The sequence below is a fragment of the Rattus rattus genome, chromosome 16, assembly GCF_011064425.1.
Source record: "Rattus rattus isolate New Zealand chromosome 16, Rrattus_CSIRO_v1, whole genome shotgun sequence".
Classification (NCBI taxonomy): Eukaryota; Metazoa; Chordata; class Mammalia; order Rodentia; family Muridae; genus Rattus; species Rattus rattus.
The window spans coordinates 13,855,597-13,865,109 of record NC_046169.1 but is presented as its reverse complement, the minus strand read 5'-3'; the positions used below and the strand labels follow the sequence as shown (position 1 = coordinate 13,865,109).

The 9,513-nt window shown below is 53.1% G+C and overlaps 1 protein-coding gene across 1 annotated transcript; it reads right to left on the bottom strand.

Annotated features, from left to right (window-relative positions):
• Positions 1 to 707: 707 nt before the first annotated feature.
• Positions 708 to 8,958, bottom strand: LOC116885547 (cytochrome c oxidase assembly protein COX19). The gene is made up of 3 exons (XM_032886841.1): positions 8,794 to 8,958; positions 6,338 to 6,449; positions 708 to 1,278 (listed from the first exon to the last, which is right to left on the bottom strand). Exons 1-3 carry the CDS (start codon positions 8,873 to 8,875, stop codon positions 1,194 to 1,196), a joined length of 279 nt encoding a protein of 92 aa, XP_032742732.1. The 5' UTR covers positions 8,876 to 8,958; the 3' UTR covers positions 708 to 1,193.
• Between the last annotated feature and the right edge of the window lie 555 nt (positions 8,959 to 9,513).

Below are 9,513 nucleotides of genomic sequence, written 5' to 3'. Positions count from 1 at the left end.
GCAGAAGCCCCGCACCCAGCCGCTCCTCCCTTCCCATCACCTGCCTCAGGATGAAGGCGCCAGGGTGTTTAAACGACCCACAGGTAACTCTGAGGATAGCCTGGGCTAAGCCGCAGCTCAGCGCTGCTCGGTGCTGACAGTACAGGGTTAGCGCTCAGCACCCACAGACACGTAAGTGCAGTGTCACTGCAACACGGTGCAACAGTGGAAAAGGGACAGATCCTAGCCCAGCCTCTGTGCGTGGCTGACCCGCCCTGTGGAGGCATGCGGTGGGCCACTGAAAGGAAAAGCCAGGTTTACAGACAGCTTGAGACGACCAGAAAACAACCCAACCCGCGGCATGAAGCCATCTGCTCCTAGACTGGGGGAATGGAAGTTAGGCTGAGACATCTACCAAGCCTGGTGACCCGAGTTCAATCCCTGAGATACTCACTTGGGCAAGGAGAGATCGGACTCCTCTAAGTTGTCCTCTGACACACACACACACACACATACACACACACACACACACACCCTGAGACACAGTGCTTCCCTAGCTGGAGACGCAGTTCAGCTGGGAGAGTGCTTGCCTAGCGTGCAGGGAGCCCTGGGTTCCATGCCCCAATACCCTAGACATGGAGGCAGAAGGATCAAGAGTTCGAGGTCATCCTTGGCTACACGGGCGGTTTGAGACCCTGTCTCAAAACACTTAAAACAGGAGGTCAACCATGTCAAAAGCCAAACTATTTCTCACTTCCTACTTTGTATTCCAGTTTTGTTCAAAGCAAAGAACACAAGAGAAGGGGAAGCAAGATGATGTGGAAGTCAAGATGATGAGCACAAAAGGCAGACATTTTGCTGTCGCTTGGTTTCACTGACAGGTTCCGGTGTGAGGACTCAGGTCTGTGACAGGCTGTCACTGTGGAATGCTGTCCGGGGCCTCTGGTGTGACGGCCACACTAGGTAGGATATCATAACACATCAGTGTTCAGCCCTGAGCAGATCCTGTGACACACACAGACGGAAGAAAACCACTCTCTGAAGCGGAAGTGTGGTCAGTAGAGGAAGCAGTCTGGTTTGTGCTGCAGGGATGAGCCAAAGTCGACACGGGCAGCACAGGATGGCTCTGGGCAGCACAGGATGGCTCAGCTCTCTCCACGGTGGGCAGGAGGGCTCAGCTCTGCTCCAGGCAGGGGGACACAGCCCAGTGATTCTCAACATTTGTCCTTTGCCTCCGGTTTCTCCTCCATTATGTCTCTAAAGCCGAGCTTCTCTAGTGGTTCTGGTGCCATCAGCTGCCTGCAAGAGAAAGATGCTGCCATGGGGGAAGGAAAAGTAGGGGGGTGTCCTCCCCATAGGGCAAGAATCTAACAGGTCAGAGCCCCAAGGTCCGTCCCTCACAGACACACTGACAGCCCAAGCTCACAAGGTCAGGGGCTGAGGATGTGGGCAGAGTCAGGTATGTGGGTGGGGTCATACGACCCATAGGCGTGAGCTGAAATGGAGAGAGCTGAGGCTAGGTAAGCGTCCTCGAAGCTGTGTGGGGACCCCAAGGAGGGTCAGGGATGAGGATTCAGGGGTACACAGAACTGAACTACTTGCCTATACAGACTTTAGGGGTGCACATAGCTGGGGGCAAGACCTCTTCACCCCCACACTGTGGGAAGACATTGAAGCGACTATGTCCACTTTGACTTCCAGGTCATTGTGAAAGTGTACTTGGGGAGACAAGAGGCCAGAGCATGGGACAGAATGGCCCAGCCTTGTCACCAGTGCCATGATCCCAGCACCTGTGAGGCTCTAAGCTCACCTTTATGGTTACCTGGAATACAGCTGCCTGTGACAATGGATAGAAACCCAGCACTGGGTTCTCTAGCCTGCTACCCAGTCAGCCATCCACACTCGGGACCCTCACGCTGCTGCCCAGCCCGCTCACTCACACGTCCCTTCTCCACATTACACTCCCACAGTAAACTCCCCTCCCCTACCACACTCCCCCTCCCATGGCTCCGAATGCTGGTTACCATCTTGACGTCTCTGCCTTCTTACTCACAGTAATGATCCCCAAAGACAGACACTCCCAGGGGTCAGGGCCCGTGGGTGCCAATGTCCTGATGTGGGAGGAGAGGGCTGACTTGGAGGTCACATTCTGCCCAGAGAGACACTGAGGATCAGAGCGAGCATCGAGAGGAAAGGGCCTCATGGTCTGGAGATGGAGATGCCCCTATATCTGCCAAGGAAAGGGACGGTCGCCCCCCTCCCCATAAGCTCTTCATGAACATAGGACTCTAGCCATGGCGACTAAGGCCTACCCTCAGGCTGTCTGCCCCATGACTGCAGAGCTGTGTCTAACTGTGGGAGGCCTGACTGGCCCCGAAGCCACAGGTGGCAGGCAGGCCCACTGAGGCTGGCACTTACTGCCACTGGTTGATCAGAGGAAGCAAAATTACCAGCCAGGGAGGACGTGGCTCAGAAGACCACCATTTCGCTCCCTCAGGTCTCCATGGCCTAGGCCCAGCTGCCAGGAAGATCAGAGACTTCAGGTCATGCTCACATCTGTGAGCCCAGTGTGGGGGCAGAAACAGGCGTAGAAAGGGCCAGGCCAGCCTGGGATCATCACAGACCCTGTACCAAAGGTGAGTAAAAATGGCCGGGGGGTATAGCGAAGTGCTTGGTGAACGGGAAGGACCCATGTATAGAAAGAAGCCCGCCAAAGCGTGCTTGTAACTCCAGTGCTCAGGAGGCATAGGCCAGAGGACCCCTGGAGTGCATGGACAGCCAACAGGGTCCATCGGTGCGCTCTAGGCCATTGAGACTGTCTCAGAATGTGGGATGGGTGACCCCTGACAAACAAAGCCCAAGGTCGCGAATGCGCGTGCGTATACACTTATATATACACACACACACACACACACACACACACACACACACACACACACAGAGATAAATAAGTCAAGCCAAAGGAATGCTCTCCATGTGCCACCTAAGGGGACACCTTGGGATTTCTAAGGCCAGAGACACTGAGATGAGCCCTGAGCTGTGCTCTGGAGCCCTCCTGAGGGCTAAGCCGTCCCTGCCTGTCCCAGCATCATTCATTCCGCCCGTTACCTCTGCCTCTGTGGAGGTGGGGAAAGGAGGGTTGCCAGGTCATGGTCAGCTGAGCTGTTCAGGCAGACCCAGCCCCCAAGGTTCCCCACGCCCAGGAGGCCTAAGGAGGAATATTTCAATTTTACTTTCTTAATCGCACTCACTTGCTCATGCATTCATTATGTGTGTGCGCTCTGCACGCGTGCGAGGTCAACTTCAACTGTCTGTCTGATGGGCTCATTAACAACGAGCCTAACAAAATAAGGAACCAGCCAAGCATGGATCCCAACACTCAGGAGGCCCAGGCAGCAGGATTGCCAGAAGTTCCAGGCCAGTCTGTGCTATTAGATTGAGCCTTTCTTAACAATATAACAGCAGCTTATAATAATCAGCCAAATCCACCAACCAAACAGCAAAACCAAAAACCCCTTCCCAACCCTGGACAAAAGCAAAGGCTTCCTCGCACCTGCACTTGTCTAGCTGAGGCCCCACAGGTCATGGAGGCAGGCCCTTCCTTCCCATCTCTGAGGCACCTGTTCCACACGGTGCTGAGTTGGCACAGAGGCACGGGGACAAGGAGGCCTTGCTGCAGCTCACCCCATTGATAAACAGGCAAGAACCTCTACTAGTCCTACCCAGAAGCCTCGCCAGGCAGACAAGGGGATCTCAAACCAGCCACACCCTCAAAGTAATCATAGGTAGGAGTGCCTGCGAATCTGTGCCAGGTACCCGGGTCCAAACGAATCTGCTTGTTTTTGGGAAAGGGCATAGAAGGAATACTGTAGACAGAACCCAGGACCTCACAACTGTGGAATGAACTACCACTGAGCCACGCCCCCAGCCCCTCACTGGGGGATTCTAGGCAGGGGCTCTACCACTGAGCCACGCCCCCAGCCCCTCACTGGGGGATTCTAGGCAGGGGCTTTACCACTGAGCCACACCCCAGCCCCTGGGGGATTCTAGGCAGGGGCTCTACCACTGAGCACACCCCAGCCCCTCCCTGGAGGATTCTAAGCAGGGCTCTACCACTGAGCCACGCCCCCAGCCCCTCACTGGGGGATTCTAGGCAGGGGCTCTACCACTGAGCCATGCCCCCAGCCCCTCACTGGGGGATTCTAGGCAAGGGCTCTACCACTGAGCCACGCCCCCAGCCCCTCACTGGGGGATTCTAGGCAGGGGCTCTACCACTGAGCCACACCCCCAGCCCCTCACTGGGGATTCTAGGCAGGGACTCTATCACTGAGCTATATCCTCAACCTTGTTTTTATTATTCTGAGATAGAATCTTACTAAATTGCCCAGATAGTTTCTGAACTCATTCTGTAGCCTAGCCTGGCCCCAACCTTACCATCCTCCTGCCTTAGCTTCTTGAGCAGCTGGGATGACAGGCCTGTGTTACAGGCTCCAATAAAGCTCTTTAAGACTTGCTGAATTTGCCCAGCCTGTCTGTGGGAGCCCCTCCTTTAGTAGACACCAAGACACAGGAACTGAGCCTGGGAGGGCAGGAAGCCCCTCCCATCCTCATTCCAGGCTGGTATTACTTTGGCCTTCTTCTAAAGCTCAGCAGAGCCAAGAAGAAATTCTTGGCTATCTTCTGAGGTCACAGGCAGCCGTGCTGAGGCTCAGTTCCAGCCCTGAGCCACCTGAAAGAGGCAAGATCAGGACAGACTCCAGCACCATTTGCGACGACGGCAGGGCAAGACCTTACAGTTAAGTTGTCCCCACCGCCAGAGCTGAAACGCCCACACTGTAACCCCACATGCCTACACCTCTGGGACTTGTCTGGGTTTGTTAAACACAAAGCAGGCTTAAGTGGACAGCTGACATCTTGAGAGGCTGCGGGGCCTGAGTTCCTGTGTGCACAATGGAGACAGGCCCCCTTCCCTGTTCTGACGTGCTAGTTGCTGCTTTGCACTTACAGTCAGAATGGCTCTCATTCTAAGGAAAGCTCCAGAGAGTTCGGGTTTTGTTCTGTTTAAAAGTAAACCTGGAGGTGGGGAGGTGTGGCCGCCATCATCCATCACGGCTTAAGTTGCCTATTGTCCTGGTGACAGGTGACATTCCAAACAGCTTTCAGTGGAGATGCTATGAATGCATGTTCTTACGGGCCTAGACTGTGAAAGGCATGAGAACCTGTTGGCTCGGTCAGAGCTGCTGGGATCTACGACTCTGAGGACTTAATAAAGGAGGGACAAAGCTCTGAGGAATAGGGGCTTTGGACAGAGCTGTCACTCACGAAGAGGTTTCCAAGACAGTTAGCAGCCTCAGGCCACCTCATCCTCTAAGATGCGATTTCTCCAGGCAAACATCAGCTGGGGCCGTGGCTGGGTTGGTAAAATGGATCTGACTTCCCTCCCCAGAACCCACAGAAAGAAAGCTGGGTGTGCTGGTCTGCTTGCAATCCCTGCACCAGGGGGCAGAAACGTGAGGACCCCTTGGTGCGTCTTTAGTCAGCCTCGCCAAATCGGTGAATCCAGGCCAGCATAGACCCTGTTCCCAGCACCCACATGGTGGCTCACCACAAACAAGAGTGCACCCATGCACGTGCTCACACACACACACATACATACACACACACACACACACACACGCGTGCATGCACACACATACACACAGACACACACACAGAGACACACACACACACACACACACACACACACAGAAACACACACACACACACACACGCACACACACACACACATACAGACACACACACACACACACACACACACACACACACACACACACAGACACACACACACGCACACACACACACACACACACACACACACACACACACACACACACACAGACACACACATACACACACACACACACACACACACACACACACACACACACACACACACACACACACACACACATCCAACACACACCCCGACAAACACACACACACACACACACACACACACACACACACACACACACCCACAGACACACACACACACACATCCAGACACACACACACCCAGACACACACACACACACACACACACACACACACACACACACACACACACACACACACACACACACACACACACACACACACACACACACACACACACACACACACACACACACACACACACACACACACACACACAGACACACACACAGACACACACACACACATAGACACACACACACACACACATACACACACACACACACACACCCAGACATACACACCCAGACACACACACACACACACCCAGACATACACACACACACACACAAATAGAACTCACCTTTGCATCCTGCACATTAAATACTCTTTAGATTCATTTCTGCACAGAGCATTTTCATAGTTCTTGTCGCGGAGACACTTCATGAATTTTTCCTTAAAGCTTTTACACTCACCTGGGAAAAGAAAAAAGGAAGACAACATCCTCTGTGTATAGAGACGGCCTGACCTGCTCACAAGCCAACTTGAGGAGCGGAGCAGCGCTACAGCCTCCATCAAAATTTGTTCCCTGTGTGAGGTAAGGTGCACGTTTGGCATACAGGCCCCTGGGTTCAATCCCCTGTACTTCAGAACAAAACATAAAACAAAGCAGCCGGAGAGATGCTCACTGGTTATGAACACCGGCTGCTCTTCCAGAAACCTGAGTTTGGTTCCCGGTACCCACATTAGGCAGCTAACGAATGCCTGTAACTCCAGGTCCAGGGTATCGAACCCTCCCTTCTGGCCACACCTGGTGTACATACATGCTCAGATGCAGTCATGTTGGCACACGCCTTTAATCCCAGCACGCATGAGGCAGAGGCAGGCAGATCTCTGGGCTACAGAGCGAGTTCCAGGACAGCCAGGGCTGCATAGCGAGACCCTGCCTTGAAAAAAAAAAAAAAAAGGAAGGGGTTGGGGATTTAGCTCAGTGGTAGAGCGCTTGCCTAGCAAACGCAAGGCCCTAGGTTCGGTCCCCAGCTCTGAAAAAAGAACAAAAAAAAGAAGAAAAATTAATTAATAACTAATTAATTAAAATAAAAATTTAAAGTGGAAAATTTCCCAATGAAATGTTGTCAAAGCAATCATAATCTGGAGCTGGAGAGCTGGCTTAATGGTTAAGTTCAATTCCCAGCAACCTCATGGTGGCTCACGACCATCTGTAATGGGATCCGATGCCCTCTTCTGGTGGGTCTGAAGACAGTTACAGTATACTTATATATAATAAAATAAATAAATCTTTAAAAAAAAAGAAGAAAAAGAAATCATAATCTTAAGATAGTGAGATGGCTCTGTGGGACAAAGACACTGGCTACCAAGACTGACAGCCCAAGTTTGATTCCCAGGATCCACATGGTGGTGGAGAGAGAGCCCCAATTTTCCTCTAACCACATGTGTGCCATGGCGCATCCCCAAACCACACTAAATAAATAATTAAACTTAAAAAAAAAAACAAAAAACAAAAAAAACCAGTCATCTCTAAAGCTGTCCCTGGAACTAGTCTCCACAGCAGGTCACCGCAGTGTCCGATCTACACTGACAGCCACCACACACACACGAGGTCTGCTGCATTTCTCAGAGCTGTTAGCTTGTGGTAGGTTTGGGGGCGGGGGGCGTGCTTTCTGTGGGTTTTGTTTTTATTGTAGTGCTGAGGACCGAGCTCAGGTTTCTGTGTGTGGTAGGTGCCCATCATCAGCCTCCGAACTGTGCCTCCAACTCTCTCCCAGTTGTTTTTTTCTTTTACACGTTTCGGTTTCCCAAAGGGCAGGTCAACTGTAGACTTCGGAATGGTGACTGGGAATCCTCTGGGCTGCAGGTGTGGCTCAGAGGTGAAGCACTCACCCAGCAGGTGCCAAGCCCTGGCTTTCAGCCCCAATATTAGACATCGGAAAGCTTTCTGAAAATAGTTCTTTGCCTAACGGTTCACTGCAGACCCAGGGCATCGGAGGGAGGCGTGTCGTGTCCTGTACGGGCACCAGGAGGCCTAGCATCAAGCCCCATTCCAGGACTCCTGTTACCATCCTGCCACATTAGCCCCGAAGCTGAGCTTTTACTTGGAGGGACATGACAGGTGGCCCTCTGAAATAGGAGTTCCTCAGGACTCAGTTTCTCTGGCTGCATCCCCACAAACCGAGAAGGGCCTGTCATATTAATAGTTCTGCACCCTTAGTTCCAGTACCTCAGACCCCGCCCACCAGATCTAGCATCCTGACACCTACATCCGACTCACAAAACAATGCCAACCAGGCCTATTATGCCACACACTGCCTCTCACATCCTCCACCTTCCTCTCCTACCCAACACCCTAGACCTGACCGCCTAAATCCAGCACCCTAGGCCCTGTCACACCCAACATTCAACTCCTCAGACAGTGCACGTGATTCCAGCAACTCTGACCGGCCACCCAAACCCAGTACCCCAAAACTGCCATCTATACAAAGAAACAGCCCTCCAGACTCTGCCACCCAGACTCGGCAGTCCAGACCCTGAACCCAAATCCAGTACCCCTGACCCTGTCACTTAGATATCTTGCATCCATAACTCTGTCACCCAAACCCAGTACCTCTGACCCTACCACCCAGAACCAGCATCCCAGATCCTAGCACCCACTTCCAATACCCCGACCCTGTCACCGAAAAACAGCACTCCCTACCACTCAGACTCAGCAGGACCCTAGATAGAGGCTGCCACCCACATTCAGTACCCCTAACTGCCACCCAATCCCAGGTCGCCAGCAGTCTGGGCCTTGCCTCGCCTCACCGAAGTGGTCTAGCGGGAAGCTGCCTTTGTCTGGGGGCCGCGGCTGGAAGCTTTTGGTCCCGAAGTTCATTGCGGTCGACATCACGGCGAAATCAAGAGCCGAGAGCGGCGGCGACGCAGGTCAGAGAGCTGAACACCGAGCGGGCCCAGGAAGTGCCGAGCTAGTCGAGCGGAGCGGACGACTGGCCCTGCCCCTAGTCCGCCAGTCCCCACCCACCAAGACCCGCCCCGCCCGCGCAGCTAACCCCGCCCACGCCGTGCTGTGAACGGACCATCGCCTGGTTTCCAGCCCTCTGAGAAGCAGAAACCTGCAGTCATCTTTTCGTACCGATGAGCAAACAAGGGCAGAAAGATGCAGCCATTTGCCCGAGGACACCAATCTGTGTCCCGGGATCTTCATCCCGTCCATCTCTCTGCCAGGGACCGAATTTCCGGTCTACTCAGAGGGTCTAATCAAAGAAAGAAATTGCGAAACAGTGCTACAAAAAAGGGTTTTACAAACAGAAAATAAAGCTGGGCGTAGTGCCTCACACCTGTAGACAGCGCTTGGGAGGCTGAAGCCGAAGGATTGCCTGAGTTTTCAGCAAACCTGGGCTACCTAGGGATCCAGTCTCACAAAACAAAATCTACCCAAAGGGTATCTTCTAAGGTTCACCCAGAAGCCTGATGCTGAGGTGTTGGTCATTAGCTCTAAGTGTTGTCTGCTCCAGGAAACCCACG